Below are 26,554 nucleotides of genomic sequence, written 5' to 3' on the forward strand. Positions count from 1 at the left end.
AGTAAATTTGGATTAAAATGTGTCAGGACTTCTGACTTGAGTAGCGCCTGTTTGTCTTGCACGAATGTTCTCTCACATTGATCCACCCCATTTACACTGGTTATTTTGACACAACAGATTGTGCAAAGGATTTTAGAATAGTTTCCAGATTAGGGAGAAACCTTCTGTAATAATTTAGTAAGCCTAAAAAAGATTGAAGTTAGTTGGCATTTTGAGACATGGGTGCCTTGGTAATGGCTTTGACTTTCGAAGACGATTTATGCAGTCCCTTGGCATCGATGACATGACCCAAATATTCAACTGAAGATTGGAAAAATTCACAATTTTTCTTTTCAGACTCTGAATTCACAATCATCTGATTTTGGGAGTGTGGCATCTAGGTTGCAGAGATGTTATTCCTCATTCTTCCCAATAACCAAGATGCCATCCAGTTAACATTGGACTCTGTCTAATCCCCTTAAGATTTAGTCCATAGCTCGTTGGAACAATGCTGATGCTGAAGTGATGCCAAATGGTAACATTTTCCATCAAAATAGCACTTTATGTGTCACAATCGTCAATGACTGTGGTGAATACTGATCCACGTTCATTTGAAGATATGCTTGACTGAGGTTGATTTTACTGGTGTTGGCCTCCAGCCAACCCTGCGAATAGATTATCAATCGGGGTAGGGGGTACTGCTCTGCAGACAGTACAGGGTTAATAGTGAATTTAAAATCGCCACAAATGTGTACAGATTCTTTTTTTTCATCACGGGTATGATTGGCGTAGCCCAATCACTCACATTAACGGGTTCAGGGACTCCTGTTCTGCACCAATTAGCCTCGACCTTAGATCTTGAAACCTTGAAATATCTCCGGAAAGTCCTTTATGATGGATTCTACAGACCCATGTTGGTGGGGTGCCATGCTTTCTGCACTGTAAATCCGCTTAACAATTCCAAGTGCTTTGCATGCTTCCAATCCTGTGAGCAATTTGCGCTGTCTCCCCTATGGAAACTGTAATCATACAAGTTCTGTCTTTGACAGTTACTGCGCGCTCACATGCCCCTGACCTTGTGATCTGATGGCCATTATAGTCCTTCCGTAGCACTGATCGCCAAACCATTTTCGGTTTAGCTTTTAGCCTTTTTAATGCCAGCAAAGTGATAAGATTGGCCATTGCTCCCGTGTCGAGCTTGCATTTGATTAGCTTGGCATTGACCATCAACGGAATCGTCAATCTATCTTCTATGGTTTTCGCATCCGCATCACAATGGCCGCAAATGGTGAGGAAAAATTTGCCGTTTTGCCTGTTCGGACTACTCATGTCCTCAGTCAAAATCATATCTACAGCAGCCAGGTCGTCGATGCATATCTCATTAAGTAAGTTAACTGGTCCTTTTTGGTCCACTGTTGAACGTGAGAAACATCGCTTAGCAAAGTGATTTATTCTTCCACACTTGTAACACACCTTTCCCAATATGGAAAAATGCTGTGGCAAATGTCGATTGCCGCATTGCTCGCACAAAATGGCGGATCCAGTCGGTCGTTCAAAATGGCCACCTGCACTGAGACAATGCTTCTTATTCAACTGCGACACAGTGCTTATGGCTCTGGCATTTTCTGCCACATTGGCGCCAAAACGTTTCAGATTGAGCGCGCTAATCTGATGTGCTCGCAGGCGTGACAAAAAAATTGATGCCGTTTTCCAGTTGAAGCTCATCTTCCCTAAATATCCTCTCACGTACCTTGTCATTTGATATCACAAACACTATGTGATCGCGGCTCACCAACGACTTTAAAGTACTAAAATTACATGACTGCGCCTTCAACTGCAAGTCGGTTGGAAAACTATCAAAAGATTCACCCGCCATCTGAGTACGCGTGCAAAAGATATAACTCTCGAATGGTTCATTTTTCTTTGGGGAGCAATGGTGATCAAAGTACTTTATTACTTCATCAAAGCTCTTGCTTTCTGCCTCTCCGTCGAACATGAAGATATTATAAATGTCTATTGCTTGAGCACCTGTTACCGTGAGCAGCAATGCAATAAGACTCTCCCCAGGCTGTGCCTGCAGGCCAAGGGCTGCAACCAATTCTCATCTACATTATCGGTAACTTGAAGCTGCCCGTAGTTTACCAGGTAGATGGAAGAATTTTCTTTTTTTGTTCTTCGGCCTGTTTCGTCCCATTTTCTCCATTGTTATCTTCAATTGTTCTACACACTTGGTACCATGTTATGTTCTGTGTTGTGGCCGTAGTACAGATGCACACAGAACATCTAGTTCTTTGACTAGTAAAACACTTTATTAACAAAATGAACACGTGGAAAAATAACTAACGAACTATAATACAAACAGTAACGAATAAACAAATTCAGTGAATTTTGCTGGAGCTATTTCTAGTGCGGCTATCTTCTCGTACGACTTACTACCAACTGCCGGACCTCTCGAGTCACATGGTGGATTGCCGCCTGCTGGTCGGAGGTCAGATTGATAACTATATACATTGAAAGATAGCTGTATTCATTGGTGTACACCTGCATATCACAACACACATAATGTCATAATATTTCTTACTGGTTCCACTACATTGCACTATCCAGATATCCACCTCATCTCCTTCTCCATTTGCACCAAAAGCACTTATGTTCTGGTTTCCACAGAGTTGCAACACAAAATGATGACGGTAGGTTTCTTCCAATGTTGACATGTGTCAGCCATATTGACTGGCCTCACTTGATCGGTATTCCTTGCCGCCAAACCTGGCCTGGCTTCCCTCTCACTGTCCAGTAGCTGTATCCATCCCAGTCACAGACCGCTGACCACTTCCCAATCAGTACTTTACGTCGTGGGAGTGCAAGTGGGCGTTGTGCCGGCTGTTGAACAGCTTGAACACGGAGTCACACCTCGCATACTGCCGATCGGTGACAGATGACGAGCCGAGCAGTGCGCAGAGGATGAGCACCAAGCTGGGCCCACCACTGTTAGCATATCGCACCCACGTGAATGCTTGTCAGCCCCTGTCCCCCACCTCCTCAAACGGCGCAACCAATCTGGGACTGCCTACGGCTGGCATCCTTAAAAGCCGGTCACAGCCATTGGGGTCTTCATACCGCGATCGGAACGCCACAAGATTTTGGTGAATATAGTGGCCATACAAATTTTCCACTACTGCTTCATATGTTTTGATCACTGGCATTTCCAGCTGTACCAGACTCCTGAGGAGATTAAATGTTTTCTCTCACATTATGCTCAGGACTGTTGGGTCTTTTAAATCTGTTGCTATCTTGTTAGCTTGAATAAAATAGTCGAACAGTTCTGCAAACAAGCTTCATCGCTCTGTATTCCTATCAAACAGTTCCACAGTGCCAAAAACACTCGCCATTTTTCTCTATGTAAGGACCTGCGTGTGCACAATGGGCCACGAATATTTAACACTACCTTGCTTCCTTTCTCCACAAAACAAGACACGATTTGAGCTCAACTGTTTCCTTTGTGTTTTGCAACACCCCAGCTATAAATCTGTTGTTGCGGGGTGATGCACAATCAATTGCACAAAGACTAAAGTTGGGTACAACTGTGGCTTTATTACAGTCAGATGTGTGGCCTCCTGCTGCAGCTGGCAAACTGGCAGGGCACTGGAGGTCATACATATTTATACAGTTCTCCGTGGGCGGAGCCAGCCGGCAGGAGCTACCGGCGAACCAGTAGTGCAGGTCCTACCTTACATCTCCTATTACAGTGGTTCACCACATTCACCCCCCTGTTAAAAATGAGTCCGGTGGGGGTGACGTGAAACTATATACGATTAGTGCAATTATGTACAGTGGTAGGGAAAGAAAAGTCCATGTTGACGGTCCGGAGTCCGTCAAAGGTTCAGCCAGTCCGGTGCTTTGGTGCTTCGTTGGGAGCGGCGTAACGGTGGTGGCGAAGTCGGTGGTGGAGGTGGCACTGATGACGGTGGCGGCGGTGCTGATGCTGGCCAGTCATCGGGGAACTCCGGGACCGTGCCGAAGTCCTCTTTGTCCTCTTGAGCGGAAAAGGGGAGGGGGAGGTTTGTCTGGTGGGGTCAATATTGGCGGCGCGGTGGCAGGTGGGGGGGGGGGCGAGCATTGGTGGGGGGGGGTGTTGGGGTGGAACCTGACGGTGCCAGGTCCCTGAGTGAGAGTATCTTGGCGGCCATCGGGGAACTCAACGTAGGCATATTGAGGGTTGGCGTGGAGCAGGTGAACCCTGTCCACCAAGGGGTCTGCCTTGTGGATTCGGACGTGCCTACGGAAAAGGTCCGGTCCTGGAGTAGCGAGCCAAGTCGGGAGCAACACCCCAGATGTGCACAATAGTGAACGGATGGAGTGCAGAGCGTCAGGGAGGACCTCCTGCTAGCGAGAGGCTGGGAGGTTCCTCGATCGTAGGGGCAGCTGGACGGCCCTCCAAACCGTCCCATTCTCCCGTTCTACTTGCCCGTTTCCCCAGGGGTTGTAGCTGGTTGTCCTGCTGGAGGCTATACCCCTGCTGAGCAGGAACTGATGCAGCTCATCGTTCATGAATGAGGATCCCCGTCACTGTGGATGTAGGCGGGGAAACTGAACAGAGCGAAGATGGTGCTGAGGGCCTTGATGACGGTGGTAGACGTCATATCGGGGCATGGGATGGCGAAGGGGAATCTGGAGTACTCATCGGCCACACTGAGAATGTACGTGTTGCAGTCGGTGGGGGGGAGGAGCCCTTTGAAATCCACGCTGAGGCGTTCAAAGGGGCGGGAAGCCTTCACCAGGTGCGCACGGTCCGGCCGGTAGAAGTGCGGCTTGCACTCCGCACAGACATGGCAGTCCCTGGTGACTGTCCTTACTTCCTCGACGGAGTAGGGCAGATTGCGAGCTTTGACCAGATGGTACAATCGAGTGACCCCCCCGGGTGACAAAGGGTGTTGTATAGGGCCTGAAGTTGGTCCACTTGTGCGCTGGCACATGTACCTCGGGAGAGGGCGTCTGGGGGCTCGTTGAGTTTACCGGGGCGATACAAGATCTCGTAATTATAGGTGGAGAGCTCGATTCTCCATCGCAAGATTTTATCACTTTTGATCTTGCCCCGCTGTGTGTTATTGAACATGAAGGCTACCGACCGTTGCTCCGTAAGGAGAGTGAATCTCTTACCGGCCAGGTAATGCCTCCAATGTCGCACCGCTTCAACGATAGCTTGGGCCTTCTTCTCGACGGATGAGTGTCGAATTTCAGAGGCATGAAGGGTGCGGGAAAGAATGCCACGGGCCTGCCTGCCTGGTTTAGGACGGAGTGTAGGGGGAACTTCTTCACCCAAAGGGTTATGAATCTCTGGAATTCCTTGCCCAGTGAAGCAGTTGAGGCTCCTTCTTTAAACGTTTTTAAGAAAAAGATAGATGCCTTTCTAAAGAATAAAGGGATTCGGGGATATGGTGTACGGGCCGGAGAGTGGAGCTGAGTCCACAAAGATCAGCCATGATCTCATTAAATGGCGCAGCAGGCTCGAGGGGCCAGATGGCCTACTCCTGGTCCTAGTTCTTATGTTCTTATGTTTAGAGTGGCGGCAAGGGCGACGTCTGAAGCGTCGCTTTCTACTTGGAAAGGCAGTGACTCGTCCACTGTGCGTATCCCGGCCTTAGCAATGTCTGCTCTGATGCGCGCGAAAGCATGTTGTGCCTCGGCCGCAAGGAGGCATTGGGTGGACTGAATGAGTGGGGGGGCCTTGACCCACTGAGCATAGTAGGAAAAGGACCCCGGGCAGCGTTTGAGGGCCTTGGGGCAGTGGGGGAGGGGAAGTTCCATGAGGGGGCGCATGCTCTCGGGGTCGGGCCCAAGAAGTCCGTTTTGGACTCTATTGCCGAGAATGGCTAACCGGGTTGTGCTGAACACACACTTCTCTTTGTTGTAGGTCAGGTTGAGAAGAGTGGCAGTGCGGAGGAATTTATCGAGGTTGGCATCATGGTCCTGCTGGTCATGGCCGCAGATGGTGACATTATCTAAGTACGGAAAGGTGGCCCGCAAACCGTACTGTTCGACCATTCGGTCCATCTCTCTTTGGAAGACCGAGACCCCATTTGTGACACCGGAAGGGACCCTAAGGAAGTGGTAGAGGCGAATGTCCGTCTCGAAGGCCGTGTATGGCCGGTCCGACTTCCGGATGGGGAGCTGGTGGTAGGCGGATTTCAGGTCAATTGTTGAGAAGACCCGGTACTGCGCAATCTGATTGACCATATCAGATATGCGTGGGAGGGGGTACGCGTCGAGCTGTGTGTACCAATTGATGGTCTGGCTGTAGTCCACGACCATCCTGTGTTTCTCCCCAGTTTTAACCACTACCACTTGGGCTCTCCAGGGGCTGTTGCTGGCCTCGATAATACCCTCCTTAAGCAGCCGCTGGCCCTCGGACCTGATGAAGGTCTTGTCCTGGGTGCTGTACCGTCTGCTCCTAGTGGCAACGGGCTTGCAATCCACAGTCAGATTGGCAAAAAGGGAAGGGGGATCGACCTTGAGGGTCGCGAGGCCGCAAATGGTAAGGGGGGGTATGGGCCCGTCGAATTTGAGGGTGAGGCTCTGGAGGTTGCACTGGAAGTCCAGGCCCAACAGGAGTGCAGTGCAGAGATTAGGAAGGACATAGAGGCGGAAGTTACTAAATTCTACGTACTGGACCGTGAGGGTGACATAACAAAAGCCTCGGGTCGGGACGGAGTGGGATCCGGAGGCTAGGGAGATCCTTTGATTGGCAGGGTGGACTGCGAGGGAGCAGCGCCTTACCGTATCTGGGTAAACAAAGCTTTCGGGGCTCCCGGAGTCCAGCAGGCACGAGGTCACGTGGCCGTTGATTTTAACCATCATCGACACGGTGGCCAGGTTGTGCGGGTGAGATTGGTCCAGCGTCATCGAAGCGAGCTGCGGATAGCCATCGGATGCTTCGGGTGGTGAGCGTGTGCGGTTCCGATGTCGGGAAGTCCAGAGACCCTGTGGGGGACAAGATGGCGGCGCCCATGGTGCGCACATTGCGGAGTCGGGCCAAGATGGCGACGCCCATGGTGCGCACATTGCGGGGTCGGGACAAGATGGCAGTGCCCATTGGTCGCACATGGACCCGGGGGGAGAAGATGGCAGCTCCCATTGTGCATCTGGCATGGGGGAGGGGGCGATAGCGGGCACGATCGCAGCGACTGCGCGGGCCTGGCACACAGCCGCGAAGTGGCCCTTTTTACTGCAGGCTTTACAAACGGCAGTGCAGGCTGGGCAGTGTTGGCGGAGGTGCTTCTGCTGACCACAGAAGTAACAGCAGGGACCCCCGGGTGCGCGGATCGGCATGCGGCGCAGGCGTATTGCGAAGGCAGGGCCCCGGCTGAGGAGGTCGTCGGTGGAGTCAAGGAGGGGCAGGAAGGAGTAGAAGGGTGGGTAGCGCGGCGGGAGAGGTCCGATTGTACGTTACGGGACGCGACCGTCATGGAGAGCACCAAGGTTTTCGTCTCCGCCAGTTCGAGCGTGGCCCCTTCCAGCAATCATTCTTGGATGCAGTCCTACGCAATCCCCGTCATGAAGGCATCGGTCATGAGGAGATTCGAGTGTTCGGCGGCCGTTGAGGCCTGACAGTCACAGTCGCGGTCGAGTGGGATTAGGGCCGGCCAGAAGTCTTCAATGGACTCACCAGGCAGTTGCGAGCGGGTGGCAAGTACATGCCTGGTGAAGAGCGTGTTCGTCTTCTGCGCGTAGTGGTCTTTGAGGAGTTCCATTGCTTTCGCGTAATTCGTGGCGTCTTGGATCAACGGGAACACGCTGGAGCTCAGTCTGGAGTACAGGACGTTTGTCTTCTGAGCCCCCGTTGGCGCGGGGTCCGCCGCATTGATGTAAGCCTCAAAACATGCTAGCCAGTGAGTAAAGTCTTTCCTGGTGTTGGGTGAGTGCGGATCCAGCTGCAGTCGATTGGGCTTAATTCGGATTTCCATTCTGTGGAAAATCTGACTGTAATAAATTGATACACGATCAATTGCACAAAGACTAAAGTTGGGTACAATTGTGGCTTTATTACAGTCAGATGTGTGGCCTCCTGCTGCAGCTGGCAAAATGGCAGGGCATTGGAGGTCATACATATTTATACAGTTCTCTGTGGACGGAGCCAGCCGGCAGGTCCTACCTTACATCTCCTATTACAGTGGTTCACCACAGCTCCTTAATTCAAGCATCATGGCTAATTAATTCATTTCAGGCGGAGCACATGGCAGCCTTCTCTCCAAGGTTGTTTTTTCAGATTTTTTGGTTCCTTCGGTGGCTGCAACTTTTGTTTGGCTAAGACTGATGAAGGTTTTTGACAGCAGCAACATGTTGGTCGCAGTAAAACAGGGCACATCAAGACCAAGTGACCGAGACCGGCCTGTAGTTCCATGTCGGTTGCATCCACCGACCTCTGCATAGGGGCCATTATGCTGAACGGGTGGGCGCCGTGGCCCTGTCTACCTGACCGCCGTGCTGGAGTACCTGACCACTGAGATCCTCAAGCTGGCTGGCTACACAGCTCGAGACAACAAAAAGATCCGCATCATCCCCCGCTATCTGCAGTTCGCCATCTGCAATGATGAGGAGCTCAACAAGCTGCTGGATGGGGTCACCATCGCCCAGGGCGTGGTCCTGCCCGACATCCAGGCTCTCCTGATGTCCAAAGAAACTGGGCACCCCATCAAGGTGCTTGCCTGAATTGTGAAATAAAATCCTGCCCCCCCCTCCCCCATCATCAGCTTTCACGTAGTGATGATTTAAATTATTTAATATTTCTTCGGGTGCCTGCAAAAACTGTTTGACTTTGTTTTGGTGCCGACAAATGCTGTTCGCCGATCTCATCGCCAGCTTTTACGGTGGTGGTTTCAAGATTGAGTCTTCAGGCCTTGGAGGTTCAATCAAGACGTAGAGCTTTGTTTAGAAGATGTTAACACTACAGGCTCTGATGACATCCCACAATCATTCCCTTAAAGTGCCCCTGTTCAGCTAAAAGGCAGCTTCTGAGGAAACACTACTAATACAAAACATTATGTGGTTGATTTTCCAATATTCAACACATCATTACACAGTCAGAGAGAAAGGGTTCTCTTGTAGTGAGGTTTGAATTTAGGATAGATAGAAAAGCTATTGCAAGTTTCTTACCTATATGTTTGGACCGGGTACAGTCGCTATCAAATAGTGGCATCCCAAATGTTTTATTTTAGTTCTCTATAGATCCATGAAATTCCTGTTTTTATAAAATAAAAGTAGTAATTAATACATCTGCAAGCCAATTAATTAACTTTACTGCATCTTCTAATCACCCCCCCTGCCCCTCATATTTTATTTTCGATCTAGTTTGCGAAGACAATGCCTATTAAGGACAACAGCAGCAACAAGTAACCAAAGGTTAGGTTTTCCAATATTTGAATCATTTTCTGGAATATGCATGAGGATAAGGTACTTTTGTGGTACAACCGCTTCTTTCCTTGTCAAGAACAGCCTAGCTTTTATTTTGCTAAATTTGGCAACTTAATGAAATGGGGGTCAAACCAGCATCTGATTTTTCTATATTTAGCACATTGGTTGTCAGCATGCTGCACCAGCACATTGTTAAACTAAATATTTCTTTAAAGAAATATGAATTTGTTAATGGCATATCAAACTAGGAAAATTCAACTGGTGCAGCCATTTGAGTGCTGTGGTTACACTAGCAGGTCATATACTGGGATTTCTGCGATGAGTAACTTACCTCTTGACTTCCCAACATCTGTCCGCTGTATACAAAGTACAAATCAGGCGTGTGATGGAATACTCTCCACTTGCTTGGCTGAGACACGTAAGAAGCTCGATACAGTCCAGGATCAAGTAGCCCACTTAATTGCGCCCCATGCATCACCTTAAACATTCACTTCACCCACCATTGACACACCATGGCAACAGTGCCATCTACAAGATGCACCTACATCAGCTCCCTTGAAGGGACAACCACCTGGAACAGTAAGATCAGCGGGGGAACACCAGCACCTGTAACCTCCTCTCCAAGCCACATATCATCTTGGAATGTATTTCGTTCCTCCACTGTCACTGGGTCAAGATCCTGGAACACCCCTAAAAGTAGTATGGATTTCCACATAGACTGCAGTGGTTCAAGAAGGCAGCTCACTACCACCTTCTCAAGAGCAGTCAGGAATGGGTTATAAATTCTAATCTTGCCAGTGACAGTCACAACCAACAGGCAAAAATATCTGAAATAAAAACAGAAAATGCTGGAAAAACTCAGACCAAGGGCAGGTCTGGCATCATCTATGGAGAGAGAAATAGAGTTAATGTTTTGAATCTGTAAGACTCTTCTTCAGAGCTAAACAGAGTGAGATGTAATTGTATATTATGTAAGAGGGACTGGTGCAGGTTGAGCAATGTAAAAGATCAGGAATAGGTCTGAGCTAGGAGAAATTTGACAAAGATGTTGTGGGCATAAGAAAAAAGGAGTGTCAATGGTAGTGTTGAAGACTAAAGAAAGTACTGATAATGCCTTAAAGCATGTGCTAATTGCAGAACATAGGTCAGTGCTCTGTAGAAGCAAACTTAAGAACAAGATACAGGATAATGCTCTGGGAACCAGGTTCGAATCCCACCACGGCGATGGCGAAATTTGAATTCAATAAGAAATCTGGAATTAAAAGTCTAATGATGACCATGAAACCATTATCAATTGGTGTAAAAACCCATCTGGTTCACTAATGTCTTTTAGGGAAGAAAATCTGCAATCCTTACCTGGTCTGGCCTGCATGTGACTCTTAAATGCCCATGAAATGGCCTGGCAAACCACTCAGTCCAAGGGCCATTAGGGATGGGCAATGAATGCTGGCCCAGCCGTCGACACCCAAATCCCCATAACGAATAAAAACAAAAATTGAAGGAGGTGCAAGTAAAAGCCAGCTTCACCTGAAAGGAGTGCTTGGATGGTGAGGGCAAAGAGGTAAAGGGGCGGGTGTCGCAACTTCTACAATTGCATCGGAAGGTGCCGTGGGAAAGGGATGAGGAATTGGGGTGATGGAAGAATTGTCCAATATGTCATGGAGGGAGAGGTCCCTGTGGAATGCTGACAGGGATTGGTGAAGGGAACATAAGAACATAAGAACTAGGAGCAGGAGTAGGCCACCTGGCCCCTCGAGCCTGCTCCGCCATTCAATGAGATCATGTGGACTCTTTTGTGGACTCAGCTCCACTTTCCGGCCCGAACACCATAACCCTTAATCCCTTTATTCTTCAAAAAACTATCTATCTTTATCTTAAAAACATTTAATGAAGGAGCCTCTACTGCTTCACTGGGCAAGGAATTCAATAGATTCACAACCCTTTGGGCGAAGAAGTTCCTCCTAAACTCAGTCCTAAATCTACTTCCCCTTATTTTGAGGCTATGCCCCCTAGTTCTGCTTTCACCCGCCAGTGGAAACAACCTGCCTGCATCTATCCTATCTATTCCCTTCATAATTTTATATGTTTCTATAAGATCCCCCCTCATCCTTCTAAATTCCAACGAGTACAGTCCCAGTCTATTCAACCTCTCCTCGTAATCCAACCCCTTCAGCTCTGGGATTAACCTAGTGAATCTCCTCTGCACCTCCTCCAGTGCCAGTACGTCCTTTCTCAAGTAAGGAGACCAAAACTGACCACAATACTCCAGGTGTGGCCTCACTAACACCTTATACAATTGCAGCATAACCTCCCTAGTCTTAAACTCCACACCTCTAGCAATGAAGGACAAAATTCCATTTGCCTTCTTAATCACCTGTAAACCAACTTTTTTGCGACTCATGCATTAGCACACCCAGGTCTCTCTGCACAGCGGCATGTTTTAATATTTTATCATTTAAATAATAATCCCTTTTGCTGTTATTCCTACCAAAATGGATAACCTCACATTTGTGAGGAAGAAGGGTTTGGTGATAGCATCATGCTGGAGTTGGTAGAAATGGTGAAGAATGATCCTTTGAATGCAGAAGCTGGTGGGGTGAAAAAGAGTCATACAGGCTCGAAAAGTTAACTCTGTTTCTCTGCCATCGATGCTGCCAGACCTGCTGAATTTTTCCAGCATTTTGTTTTTAATTACAAAGATTTACAATGTAAGTAAGCCTAATTTGTCTCCTAATTTCAGTTGACTTAGTGTTGAATACTGGAACAGATTTAACAGAAGGGGTTTAAAGTATTAGGGGCATAGTATAGGCAGATTCTATCGTTTACAATAACTATGCCTTTCAAATATTTTCACTGATCTGTCAAACAGTTGTGCTGTTCTAGTTTCAATGATCTCCTAATTAATAATGATTTAATCTTTATCCATAACACAGAAACAACACTTGGGATATCTGTATACCTGATTTCTATAATTAAATACATGTTTTCTTAAAAGTATGATCAATAGAATCCAGGCTTAAATGGAGCATTTTCATATTATTAGTCTTGTATTGTATTATAATTTAGATGGCGGGGGAGCGATTGTTAATCTAATCTAACAAATTAACTCAACGAAGAAGTGTTCTTCATTGAAAATTTTAATAGTAGCTGTATCAATGCAATTCATTCCATGCATGTGGTCCCCAACAGCTCAACAAAACTTGTTATGGTGTCCCCCAAACAAATGATTGTTCACCCCTGCTCTATAGGATGCCACCCTGGATTGTGTTACGATTTCAGTTGATATAACTGGATGGAAAGTTCCTAAAATGGAACCCTGGCTCAAAAGACTGTAACTTTCGGTTTTCAAAATTTGGAGGAACAGAGTCACATGACTGCTAATTAGTTCTAACAACACGAAAAAAAACATTCATTAAACATGAAAGGTAGACTTCCGGTGACGGCGGGCGGGAGGCAGCCGCGCGTTGGAGGGCTCGCGTCCTGGAATGGCATTGTCGGGGGTTAACGCCGACGAAGGCCAGCGAAGGCAGTAAAAGTCAGGAGACAGCACAGAAGAGGGGAATGTTGAAGACCAGCAAAAAAACGGCCGTGCAAAAAGCAGCTGAAAGTCCGTCGGGGAGTGGAAAGGTCACCGCGGGGTCAGTAGAGAAAATGGAGGCTGGAGCACCAGGGGAGGCCGCATTGCTTACGGCTGAAGAATTAACTAAGGTGATGGCTGCGGAATTCGAAAGGCAGTTTACAAAATACATGGACACAATGAGGAAGGAGATGAGGGAGGTTTTGAGTGCGCTGGTGGAGGAGGCGATTTCCCCGGTGATGACGGCGGTGGCGAGCGCAGTGGCGGAGGTGCGAGAGCAAGGGGAGGCGCTGAAGGAAGTGGAGGAGATGTTATTGTAGCACGGTGATCAACTTGCCTCGATGGGGAAGGAGATGCGGAAGGTGATGGACAATAACAAGGATCTGCGAGGAAAAATGGAACACCTGGAAAACAGATCCAGGCGACAGAATTTGAGGATTGTGGGGCTGCCCGAAGGAGTTGAAGGACCGAAGCCGACTGAGTATTTTGCCGCGATGCTAGCAAAACTATTGGGGGAGGGGGAGGATCCCTCCCGATATTAACTGGATCGGGCTCATCGGTCGTGGAGGCCTGTACCAAAGGCGGGTGAGCCGCCAAGGGCAGTGACTCTGTGCTTCCGTAGGTACAGTGTGAAGAAGGTCCTGAGCTGGGCCAAGCAGAAGCGGGTGGTGCAGTGGGCTGGAGCTGGTATACGTGTATACCAGGACTTTACGGTGGAGCTGGCGAGGAGGCGGGCTGCCTTCAACCGGGTGAAGAGAACACTGTACATTAGCAAGGTGCAGTGCGGCATTGTATATCCAGTGAAGCTGAGGGTGACTTATAAGCTCAGGGACTTTTATTTTGGAATGGCGGAAGCAGCGGAGGAGTTTGCGAAGGCAGAAGGACTGTGGCAGAACTGACAAATTGAGAAATGGCCATGTGCCATCTTTATCCATAACTTAAACCCCTGACTGTATTTTCTTCTTTTTTGTTTCACTGCGTGAGGGTGTAGGGGCTAAAGGAGCCAATGTTGTATATATTTGACCAAGGGAAGGGATGGGACTTTCACTCGAAATGAGGGCTTTTTGGGGTGTAGGTGGATATCCGAGGGCGTGTGTGCTAAAAGGGGATCTCTGGGCTTTCTTAGGGCCGGGCAAGGGGGAAAGGGACCCGGGCAGGGGCCTCCACGCTGGCCAATACCGCCCATTGCTTCCGCACGGATCCAGCGCTGGGCTTTGTTGCTTGCTGCATACGAGTATTCTCTGGAGCACAAACCAGGAACGCAGATAGCAAATGCCGACGCACTGAACCGATTGCCTTTATCGACCAGCCCCATGTCGACCCCCACGACCGGTGAGGTGGTTGCAACACTAAATTTTATGGACACCTTGCCTGTCACGGCATCACAGATCCGTGAGTGGACCCAGACGGTGCCAGTCCTGTCAAACGTTCGGCACATAGTCCTGTATGGTGGGCAGCATAGACAGCTCCCAGGCGAGTTGCGGGCATTTTCCTCCAAGCTGTCAGAATTCAGCGTGGAAGGCGGCATCCTCTTGTGGGGGACACGTGTGATTGTCCCGGAAAAAGGCCAGGAGCTGATACTAAGAGACTTGCACAATGGGCATCCAGGTGTGACCAAAATGAAAATGTTGGCACGGAGTTATGTCTGATGGCCAGGCCTCGACGCCGACATTGAGAAGGTGGCCCAAAACTGCTCCATTTGTCAGGAGCATCAGAAGCTTCCGCCGGCCGCGCCCCTACATCACTGGGAATGGCCAGGGTGGCCTTGGGCACGCTTGCATGCAGATTTCGCAGGCCCTTTTCAAGGATCCATGTTCCTTCTATTAGTCGACGCCCAGTCTAAATGGCTAGAGGTGCATAAGATGCAGGGGACAATGTCCTGCGCAACAATTGAAAAGATGCGTTTGTCTTTTAGTACGCATGGCCTCCCCGAGGTGCTGGTCACGGATAATGGCACTCCATTCACGAGTGAGGAGTTTGCGAGGTTCATGAAGATGAACGGCATACGCCATATCCACACTGCCCCTTACCACCCGGCTCCAAATGGGTTGGCAGAGCGCGCAGTGCAGACATTCAAAAGAGGCCTGGACACGAGACTGGCTCGCTTTTTGTTTACGTATAGGACCACCCCCCATGCGGTGACTGGGGTAGCTCCCGCAGAACTCCTAATGGGCCGGAGACTTCGCACCCGCCTTAGTATGGTTTTCCCGGACATTGCCGCAAAAGTACGCCGCACACAAGAACGGCAGGGACAGGGATTTTCTCGGCATCGGCCGATTCGGCAGTTTGCGCCCGGTGACCCAGTGTTCGTTCGGAATTTTGCTGGTGGTGCCCAGTGGGTTCCTGGCGTAATCTTTCACCAAACGGGCCCGAGATCTTACCAGGTGCAAGCCCAGGGTCGTCTCCAGTGCAAACATGTAGACCACGTTCAGTCCAGAAGACTATCCCCTCCAAAGGTTCCCTGCCCCCGGAGCTCATTTCTACAGCCGCAGAGACCAGAGACAAGGGAAGGTAGTCCTCACAATCTTCCACTGGTGCCTCACTCAAATGGAGACACAGGACGCATCAGAGGGGGAATCCTCGGGTCCACGGGCCGTGGATGTACAACCGTTACGCCGTTCATCACGGAAGCGCCGGTCTCCATCTCGTTACACACCGCCTGATCCAGCGCCTGCGGCAAAACGCCAATCCTGTGGGAGTATGAGCTTCCCCAATGTGGGGGCGGAGAAACCATTAGTAAACTCCAAGTATAAATAAAGCTGGCCAGTTTGGAACCAGCAGGAAGGAGTGTGCAGCAAGGGAAGTTGCTGCTGCTGTTATATATATATATATATATATATATATATATATATGTTATTGTAAATAAATGTTATTACTTTGTATCCTTAAAACATGTGCTGGATTCTTTGTGGCCCTCACAAAAATGTCTCTGCCCCTTTTAAAGTTGCTTCTGCCTTTCATGGCCCGGCAGTACCTACATTTCCTTAAGAGGTATTTTTCTGCACCGAACAGTGCACTTGGTTGAGCATCTGCTTCGTTATAATGGGACCTAGTAGGAAGATCAGGTCTTAAAGAAGTTTGTGTTTTAAAGTAGTTGGTGTGGGGACTTCCGGTTGCGGCTATGCAGAGCTAAGTCGCACGTTCGGCAGCTCCTGCTTGGAACAGACTTTTAGGCTCTTTTCAGTGCCCCCAACGCATTTTTTCGACATTTCCCTGTGTAGGAAGAAGACTGCAACATTCCCCCGACAGTGTATGGCTTGGACCAGGAGCCGGGCGACTAAAAAAGTGGTGGTTAAGCCAAAGAAAGTGCGAGGGAAGAAGAGCAAGAGGGCGGTGGGCGGGAACCAGGCAGCATGGATGCAGTGGGCGCAGGAGCAGCAGGAGGTTATCTTCAGGGAGCTCAAAGCGGACCTGCTGGAGCCGATGAAGGCTTCTATTGATAAGCTGCTGGAGACCCAGACGGCCCAGGGGGTGGCGATCCGCGAGGTCCAACAAAAGATCTCAGATAACGAGGACAAGATCCTGGGCCTAGCGGTAAAGGTGGAGGCGCACGAGGCGCTCCACAAGAAATGGCAGGAACAGTTCGAGGAGATGGAGAATCAGTCGAGGCGGAAGAATCTGCGGATCCTGGGCCTCCCGGAGGGGCTGGAGGGGTCGGATATGGGGGCCTATATGGTCACCATGTTAAACACGCTGATGGGAGCGGGGTCCTTCCAGGGGCCCCTCGAGCTGGAAGGGGCCCATAGAGTGCTGGCGAAGAGGCCCAAGGCTAACGAGCCGCCGTCGGAGATGTTGGTGCGGTTTCCTCGGTTCGCTGATCGGGAGTGCGTACTCAGCTGGGCCAAGAAAGAGAGGAGCAGCAGGTGGGAGAATGCGGAGGTTCGAGTATATCAGGACTGGAGCATGGAGGTGGCGAAGAAGAGGGCCGGGTACAACCGGGCGAAGGCGGTGCTGCACAGGAAGGGGGTGAAGTTTGGCATACTGCAGCCGGCGCATCTGTGGCTCACCTACAAGGACCGGCACCATTATTTTGAGTCCCCGAAGGAGGCGTGGGCCTTTGTTCAGGCCGAGAGGCTGGACACAAACTGAGGGTCGGGATGGGTGGGGGTCGGATGTGGGGATGGTCGGGGATTGTTGTTGTTGTGTTACATTTTGAGGGGGGGTTCTTTGTTCTTGTTTAGTTTTGGTTCGGTGTGGGTGATTAGGGTGGGTTGGGCACTGATTTGGTTGGGTCTGTTGGGTGGGCTCTTGGAGGCGGGCAAGTAAACAGAGTAGGGGGTGGATGGCCGGCAGGGGGGGATGGGGCCCCGCGGGGAAGGGTGAGGCCCGAGTCGGGGATGAAGTGACAGGGCCTGTAAAAGGAGCTGCGACAGAGGAGGCTGGGCCGGGCAGGTGGAAAGCGCGGGCTTTTTCCCGCGCTGAAGGCTGGAGGGGTTGGGGCTGGGGAAGCACGGATTGTTTCCTGCGCTTGGAATGGAAGGAGGAGGCAGAGAGCCTGCTGGTGGGTAAGGTAGGGGGAGGGGAAGTCCCACAATGGGAGGAGTCGAAGGAGAGGCGGGAGCGGCCGGGGTCAGTTGACTTGCGGGAGTGCAATGGGGGGAGCAATGCAGCTTGGAGGGGTCCTTGCTGGGGGGTGGGGGGTGGGAACCGGGTTGCTCCTGGTTTGATCAAGGGGGAGCTGGAGCGAGTAGAGGGGGTTGGGACGGGGGTCTGCCGGGCGTGGGGTGCGGGAACGTGGCTGGCCGAGGAGGTGTTATGGCTAGTCGTGGGGTGGGGGTGGGGGGGGGGGGGGTAGCCCTCTGATCCGGCTGATAACCTGGAATGTAAGGGGGCTGAACAGGCCGGTTAAGCGGGCCCGGGTGTTCGCACACCTGAAGGGGCTGAAGGCAGATGTAGTCATGCTCCAGGAGACACACCTGAAGGTGGCAGACCAGGTAAGATTGAGGAAGGGACGGGTAGGCCAGGTGTTTCATTCGGGGCTGCATGCCAAAAATCGGGGGGTGGCGATCTTGGTTGGAAAGAGGGTGTCGTTCGAGGCGTCGAGCATTGTGACAGACAATGGCGGCAGGTACGGAATGGTAAGTGGTAAGCTGCAAGGGGAAAGGGTGATGCTGGTCAAGGTGTACGCCCCGAACTGGGACGATGCGGGTTTTATGCGGTGCATGTTGGGTCGGATCCCGGACTTGGAAGTGGGGGGCCTGATAATGGGGGGTGGACTTTAACACGGTGTTGGATCCGGCACTGGATCGCTCCAGGTCTAGGATGGGTAGGAGGCCGGCGGCGGCGAAAGTGCTGAGAGGGTTTATGGACCAGATGGGAGGGGTGGACCCTTGGAGATTTGCAAGGCCGGGGGCTCGGGAACTTTCATTCTTCTCGCACGTTCATAAGGCCTATTCCCGGATCGACTTTTTTGTAATGAGCAGGGCGCTGATTGTGAGAGTAGAGGATACCGAGTACTCGGCGATAGCCATTTCGGATCACGCCCCGCATTGGGTAGACCTGGAGCTGGGAGAGGAGAGGGACCAGCGCCCATTGTGCTGCTTGGAGGTGGGGCTGTTGGCGGACGAGGAGGTGAGCGAGCGGGTTCGAAGAAGCATAGAGAGATACCTGGAGGCCAATGATAACAGGGAGGTCCGCGTGGGGAAGGACTGGGAGGCATTGAAGGCGGTGGTTAGGGGAGAGCTGATCTCCATTATCCAACTGATGTTCCCGAAGGTTGAGGGGGGACTGGTGGCGGGATTAGGGGCCCCGATTGTGTTGGAGGAGCTGGCCAAAGGGATAGGGAGCATGCAGGTGGGGAAGGCACCAGGACCGGACGGTTTCCCGGTCGAATTTTACAAAAATATTGTGGACCTGTTCGGTCCGTTGTTGGTTAGGACCTTCAATGAGGCAAGGGAGGGGGTGGGGGGGGGGGGGGCTTTGCCCCCGACGATGTCCCGGGCACTGATCTCCTTGATCCTGAAGCGGGACAAGGATCCCTTGCAGTGTGGGTCTTACAGGCCGATTTCATAGATTATCATCATAGAATTTACAGTGCAGAAGGAGGCCATTCGGCCCATCGAGTCTGCACCGGCTCTTGGAAAGAGCACCCTATCCAAGGTCAACACCGCCACCCTATCTCCATAACCCAGTTACCCCACCCAACACTAAGGGCAATTTTGGACACTCAGGGCAATTTATCATGGCCAATCCACCTAACCTGCACATCTTTGGACTGTGGGAGGAAACCGGAGCACCCGGAGGAAACCCACGCACACACGGGGAGGATGTGCAGACTCCGCACAGACAGTGACCCAAGCTGGAATCGAACCTGGGACCCTGGAGCTGTGAAGCAATTGTGCTATCCACAAGGCTACCGTGCTGCCCATTGTTAAATGTAGATGCCAAGGTGCTGGCGAAGGTCTTAGCCACGAGAATTGAGGCTTGGGTGCCGCAGGTCATCCAAGAAACTAGACGGGGTTCATGAAGGGGAGGCAGTTGAACGCGAACGTGCGGAGGCTCCTGAATGTTATTACAATGCCGGCGAGGGATGGGGAGGCGGAGATAGTGGCGGCAATGGACGCTGAGAAGGCCTTCGATAGGGTAGAGTAGGGGTACTTGTGGGAGGTGCTGGGGAGGTTCGGGTTTGGGGAGGGGTTCGTCAGGTGGGTTAGGCTGTTGTACGAGGTCCCGATGGCGAGTGTGGCCACGAACAAGAGGAGGTCTGAGTACTTTCGGTTGCATCGAGGGACGAGGCAGGGGTGTCCCTTGTCACCCCTGCTCTTTGCGCTGGCGATCGAACCCCTGGCTATGGCACTGAGGGAGTCGGGGAACTGGAGGGGGCTAGTGCGGGGTGGGGAGGAGCATAGGGTGTCACTCTATGCGGCCGACTTGCTGCTATATGTGGCGGACCCGGTGGGGGGAATGCCGGAGGTAATGAGGATCCTCAGGGAGTTCGGGGTTTTCTCAGGGTACAAGCTCAACATGGGGAAGAGCGAGTTGTTTGTGGTTCACCCAGGGGACCAGGAGAGGGGGATTGGCGAGCTCCCACTAAAAAGGGCGGAGAGGAGCTTCAGGTATTTGGGGGTCTAGGTGGCCAGGAGCTGGGGGGCCCTGCATAGACTTAATTTCACAAGGCTGGTGGAGCAAATGGAGGAGGAGTTTAAGAGGTGGGATGCGTTGCCGCTGTCCCTAGCGGGTGGGGTGCAGTCAGTCAAGATGACGGTGCTCCCAAGGTTTTTGTTCCTGTTCCAATGCCTCCCCATTATTATCCCGAAGGCCTTCTTTAGGCGGGTCAACAGGGGCATAACGGGGTTTGTGTGGGCGCGAGGGACTCTGAGGGTGAGAAGGGGGTTCCTGGAGCGGAGTAAGGATGGGGGGGGGCTGGCGATGCCCAACCTCTGTGGGTACTACTGGGCCGCCAATGCGCGATGTTGCGCAAGTGGATGACGGGGGGGGGGGGGGGGGGGGGGGGCGGCATGGAAGAGGCTGGAGATGGCGTCTTGTGAGGGAACGAGTCTGGAGGCGCTGGCAATGGCGCTGCTGCCGCTCCCTCCAATGAGGTATACCACGAGCCCGGTGGTGGCGGCTGCCCTCAAAATTTGGGGGCAATGGAGGCGGCACAGGGGGGAAGTGGGGGCCTCGGTGTGGACCTTGATACGGGGGAACCACTGGTTTGTCCCAGGGAGAATAGATGGAGGGTTTTTGGGGTGGCACAGGGCAGGGATAAGAAGGTTGGGGGACCTGTTTGTGGATGGGAGGTTTGCGAGCCTGGGTGAGCTGGAGGAGAAGTACGGGCTCCCCCCGAGAAACACCTTTAGGTATCTACAGGTAAGGGCGTTTGCCAGGCGGCAAGTGGTGGAATTCCCGCTGCTGCCGCCACCTACAGTACAGGACAGGGTGCTCTCGGGGGCGTGGGTTGGAGACAGGAAGATCTCGGCAACATACCAGGTGATGCAGGAGGAGGAGGAGGCCTCGGTGGAGGTGCTGAAAGGTAAGTGGGAGGAGGAGTTGGGGGAGGAGATCGAGGAGGGGACATGGGCAGATGCCCTAGGGAGGGTGAACTCTTCCTCTTCGTGCGCGAGGCTCAGCCTCATACAGTTTAAGGTGTTGCACAGGGTACACATGACCGGGACAAGGATGAGGCGCTTTTTAGGGTGAGGACAGGTGTGTTAGGTGCTCAGGGAGCCCAGCAAATCACACCCATATGTTCTGGGCATGCCCAGCGCTGGAGGAATTTTGGAAGGGCGTGGCGAGGACGGTGTTGAGGGTGGTAGGATCCAGGGTCAAACCGGGCTGGGGACTCGCAATATTTGGGGTGGCAGAGTAGCCGGGAGTGCAGGAGGTGAAAGAGGCCGGTATTCTGGCCTTTGCGTCCCTGGTAGCCCGGCGAAGGATTCTCCTTCAGTGGAAGGATGCGAAGCCCCCAAGCGTGGAATCCTGGATCAATGATATGGCGGGGTTTATTAAATTGGAGAGGGTGAAATTTGCCTTGAGGGGATCGGTGCAAAGGTTTTTCAGGTGGTGGCAACCGTTCTTGGACTTCCTGGCAGAACGGTAGACAATGGTCAGCAGCAGCAGCAGCCTGGGGCGGCGGGGGGGGGGGGGGGGGGGGGGGGGTGGGGGGGTTCTATTTTATTTTTGTTTGTCTATACTGGGGGATCTGAGGGGGTGTATATATTTGCTATGTGTTAATTTGGAGTGTTAATTTATTATTTATGTATAGGGGGAGGGGGGCACTGGGTTGTTTTGTTTTGTATTTGATTTTATTGGGTTCCTTTTACATTTTGTTGTTTACATTTTGTGAAAACTTTAATAAAAATTATTTATATAAAAAAATAAGTTGGTGTGCATTGACCCCATCAATATCGAAACACATCGTGATTTTTTTTGGGGGAAAGTCAGCCAATCAGTTGCAAGAAGCATTCCTTTTATTTACTTATGTTGGTAAGGCCCACCTGATTCCCACTGATATTTATGAAGGATCTTTCGAGAAGATAAGATCAAACAGAATTCACAATGATGATCTGACCAGTGCATTAGTGGCAATTTTATCATGGGTATACAATATGGTACATCAACACAAGCTAGCATAAGCCAGCCAGATAATATCAGGAGCCACTCAGACAGTCAACCGTCAGTAGTCAACTCAAGGAAAAGACAGCCAGCCATGACTTATCACCATAAGAAAGCTAACTTTTGTGAGGGCCACGAAGAATCCAGCACGAGTTTTAAGGATACAAAGTAATAACATTTATTTACAATAACATATATATAACAGCAGCAGCAACTTCCCTAGCTGCACACTCCTTCCTGCTGGTTCCTAAACTGGCCAGCTTTATTTATACTTGGAGTTTCTCTGCCCCCCTCATTGGGGAAGCTCATACTCCCACAGGATTGTGGGATTGTCATTAGTCCCCAGCCAATGGTAAGCAGGCAGGTTATAACACTAACCATCAACTACACCTTACAAAAGCAGAAACCAGTCACCCATGGCACAGTACACAATCTAGTCCACATCAGGTGAAGGAAGGGACATTCAAGGTAGGCAAACTCAGAAGCTGTTAGAGGCCAAGGTTCTGCTGTATCCAATTAAGGTGTTGACACTCCAGACTCCATCCTAAGGGTGGCACGTTGCACAGTGGTTAGCACTGTTGCTTCAGAGCACCAAGAACCAGGGTTCGATTCCCAGCTTGGGTCACTGTCTGTGCGGAGTCTACACGTTCTCCCTGTGTCTGTGGGAGTTCCCTCCGGATGCTCAGGCTTCCACCTACAAATCCAGAAAGGCATGCTTTTTAGGTGAATTGGACATTCTGAATTCTCCCTCAGTATACCCAGACAGGCGGAGTTTGGCAACTAGGGGATTTTCACAGTAACCATTGCAGTGTTAATGTAAGCCTACTTATAAAACAAATAAAGATTATTATTGTTATTAAATTCAGTTGGTGGAGCTGCAGTGGCAGTCAGGGGAATATCAGGAAGGGTGGTCAGTGTCATAATATCCACTCATGTATATAATGAGATGCAGACAGGCAGTGATTGACACATAGGATGACCAGTAAAGATACAACACAGCACAGCCAATCACCAGACAGGACACTACCACTATAAAGCCCGAAGGCACTAGGTTTCCCGCTCTCTCAGGACCCAGCTACTGAGAGAGTCAGAGTCCACGAGCTGGCAAGCACAAACACCATGCGGTAGCTAGTAAGTCTGGTCAGGCTACTACAAGGTCACTAGTCAGATCAGTATAGTGTCGACCCACAGCTGAATATGTACAGCAGTTCATCTACTTGAATAAAACAGTGTTGGATCTTCTCCTGTGTTAGACGTCTGTTTCTAACTTCCCTGCATCGAATGCAGTCCACATCGAACCAACTTGCCTAACACATCAGTCAGCTTCTTTCCACAGATTGCAATGTACAATGAAGAAGTCTGTCCTCATTTAATTTGAAGTTATAGCGCTGGCATTTCAGTACACTAAGGTGAACACTGGTAGGATGGCGGCCACCATGGAGACCTCAGTGCAAGACATAGTGCCTGTGCTGCTGTAAGAGTAGCATTCTGTTGCTTTAGGAATCAGTGGCACCCAGAGTGGCTACGGAAGAGGAGTCCAGAGCATGTTGATCTCACTCCAACTGCCCATTCCCATCAAGGGGTCAACTGGGATCTGTAGGCACCCATAGGGTGAAGGGTCAGCACTGAACATCAGGGGGCCAACCACCAGGGTACTTCAGGAATGTCCAGGCAATCCTAATCCCTCCTTCCTATGAAGCCTTTGCCCCACAAGTCAAGGAAGTGCATTTGAACCGCAGGGGACCCATAGCAGGCTGGGTTTTCCTGCTCTCCAGAGGACGTCCACCATAGTCATCGCAGGCAAAGCAGCAGGCTGCCTCCATTTCCACAGTGGATGTCAGGGCTGCATCAAAATGTAACGGTAGGGTTCGGAATCTGGAAATAGCAGCAAAGCCCAGTGCAATGGCAACCTGACTACTTGACCTCTAGTGAAGTGCATGTAATTGTAGGCCTTGACAAAAAGGAATCTGTGGCCTCCTGTATTCACTTGTGAGTGGAAGATTAAGATATTCTGCAGAGTCCCCAGTGAAGCCCAGGAAACAGCCACTGATGAAGAAGTTAAGAACGATGGTGACACGCAGAGCCAGAGGCAGTGGATAACCCCCCCCCAACCGTCCCCGAGGCATCAACTCCTGAAGAATATAGTAGCTGTCAGCCACGTAATCCCCTGGACAGGCAAAGGTCTCTTGCTCATCTACAGAAGACATTTGTGCTCTGGTGCTCCTCGATCTTGGTAGCTACTTACAGACAATGTTTCTGTAAGCCTCATCTTCTGCATCCTCCCTATGCTGAGCCTAGCGTTGCCATTGCAATCTTCTCCATCTTATTTTGCATGCATGCAATTAAGCAGGCAGCAATAAATGTAGCCTCCATATTCCTGAAGGTCTCCTCTCTGCAGTATTAATGAGAAGACATGAATGAGCACCAATCTCCATAGGTTCCATTTTTATGGATCACTGGTCAGTGATTATGGATTCAAGGGTTTGCTATCACTTTCTCCACCTACTGTCAACTGAAATATTGGCCAAGCACACTGTCCATTTCAAGGAACACACTATCCTTCATGTCTCCCCACTCCACAACGCCCCCCCCCCCCCCCCCCCCCCCCCAGGATCTTGGAATTGCTACTGTCTGCACCATCTGGACCTGTAAAGACTTAATTACCTGCAAAGACTCACATTCAAAGTATCATCTTTCATCATTGGCTTTGTCTTTATATGTTGTGTAACCTACCTTTTCATTCACCTGATGAAGAAGATGCGCTCTGAAAGCTAGTGATTCAAAATACACCTGTTGGGCTTTAACCTGGTTTTATAAGACTTCTTACTGTGCCCACCTGTCCAATGCCGGCATCACCACATCATACTTTTAAGACGACACTTGTTGGAATGCAGATGAGGGAAAATGTTTAGTGAGGGAATGAGATTATTTTGGGGAGCTGCAAGTTTCCATTTGCCAGCACTGAGATCCTGAGCTCCACTTTTAATGCACAACAGCATATTGCGCAGTCTCCCAATTGCTTTTGACTTTATTATCCTCTGCGGAAGGTCCATGCTTGGAACAAGAGATTATTACAAGGGGATCTTTAAGTGGCAGGATTCAGGATTAGATTTTTATGAATGAACTTCATTGCCTTACTCTTCTGATTCTCTGCATTGTCATTGAAAGGCTCCCAACATTTACCAGCTGTGTACCTCTTCTCATTTGGTCATGCACAGTTCAGTTGGGTGTCCCCTGAATACCTCCCCCCCACAACTGTGCCTTTTGGCACGCCCCCTTTAAGCCCTCAGAGCCTTGCCCACCGCAGTATTTCTCACTTTTAATGTCTATTGCACCATCGCTTCCGGTATCAAGACGCTGGTGGTAAGGTGCAAGCTGGACTACCAGTCCAGCTTGGACTCTCCCTGCGTTCTTGTGAAAGTCTCTCCCATCATAGTGGAGCATAATTCTCAGGTTTCCCTCTCTCCGCTATCTCTTGCTTTTCCCCCTGTAATCCTTAAGCCAATTGTGGTGATGGTGGGTATCACTGTATTACCACCTGAATGTTAGGTGGATGTGTCTCTGCCCCATGTGGACCTTACTCCTCTTCATCTTGAGGCCCATTTCATAGAGACCCCATCCTCCCATGAGACCTTCAAGGGCCCCAATACTACCATGTCCCCAACCCCTCAGCCTCCACTTACTATGTATGCAATCTGTGGCCAAGCATTATGCCAGAGACTCTCTGGAAGGACAAATGTGAAGTTACAACCACAAAGTGTGCACAACTGGGAATGACTGACACTGGACTGACGTGGCCTCCCCGGCCCTGGATTTGAAAAACAGTCTGCAAGATCAGCAATGTCGAATAAAGCGCTTCTTCACCCTGAAAGCCTCCACTTCTGGCCCCAACTCACTTTTTAAGCGACTGTCTCCCCATTGTGAACCAGAGGATGCTTCCACCCCACACTCCCCAGTCATGAGACTGAGTGCAACCTTCCTCATTCTGCCTCCCCACCACCCCCATCCCCAACAAAGTTGAGACTTTGGATACAGCTCCTTTTCTTGCCTGTCTGGTCTTCACCCAGCCCAACAAACCCCTCACCACCATCACTGAGCCCTTGCCCTGCTGCACTTACAACCCAACTAGCCATCTAGTCCAGAGAGCCTTGTCTCTGAAAGCCGCCTGAAGTGTTATGGTGCTACCTGCGAAGTGTAGAGTCCAAGGTGCCACAAGCGCTGCAAAATACAAGGTAGGAGAACAAACCTCAAAGTCATCGATGAAGTGCAGGTCAGCAGATACATGTCACTTGTATATGATTGTAAAACATGCCAATCTAATTAGATGCTGGCATGGCCTATTGATCCAGAGCGGGGTGTGATTGCAGCAAGGGCCCTTTATAATAATTCATGATATTCAAATCACTTTCCAGACATGGCACGGTGGGAAACATGCCCTGAGGTCTGGAGCAGATGATAGCAAACTGTTTTTATGTCAATGTAAAACTGATCTTTTTAATCCCGCAGTATGTTCCATTCCCGCCTGCCATGACATCC

General features: G+C 50.6%; 1 protein-coding gene across 1 annotated transcript in view; it reads right to left on the reverse strand.

Moving 5' to 3' along the window:
- atp8b5b (ATPase phospholipid transporting 8B5b) overlaps window positions 1–26,554 on the reverse strand; it is a 502,620-nt gene that overhangs the window by 410,420 nt on the left and 65,646 nt on the right. The window contains exon 2 of the mRNA XM_072497094.1: window positions 9,130–9,214. Within this exon, the coding sequence (XP_072353195.1) occupies window positions 9,130–9,172 (43 nt within the window). The 5' untranslated portion in view covers window positions 9,173–9,214. The remainder of the gene's footprint in view (window positions 1–9,129; window positions 9,215–26,554) is intronic.

This window comes from Scyliorhinus torazame, chromosome 3 (genome assembly GCF_047496885.1).
Source record: "Scyliorhinus torazame isolate Kashiwa2021f chromosome 3, sScyTor2.1, whole genome shotgun sequence".
NCBI lineage: Eukaryota > Metazoa > Chordata > Chondrichthyes > Carcharhiniformes > Scyliorhinidae > Scyliorhinus > Scyliorhinus torazame.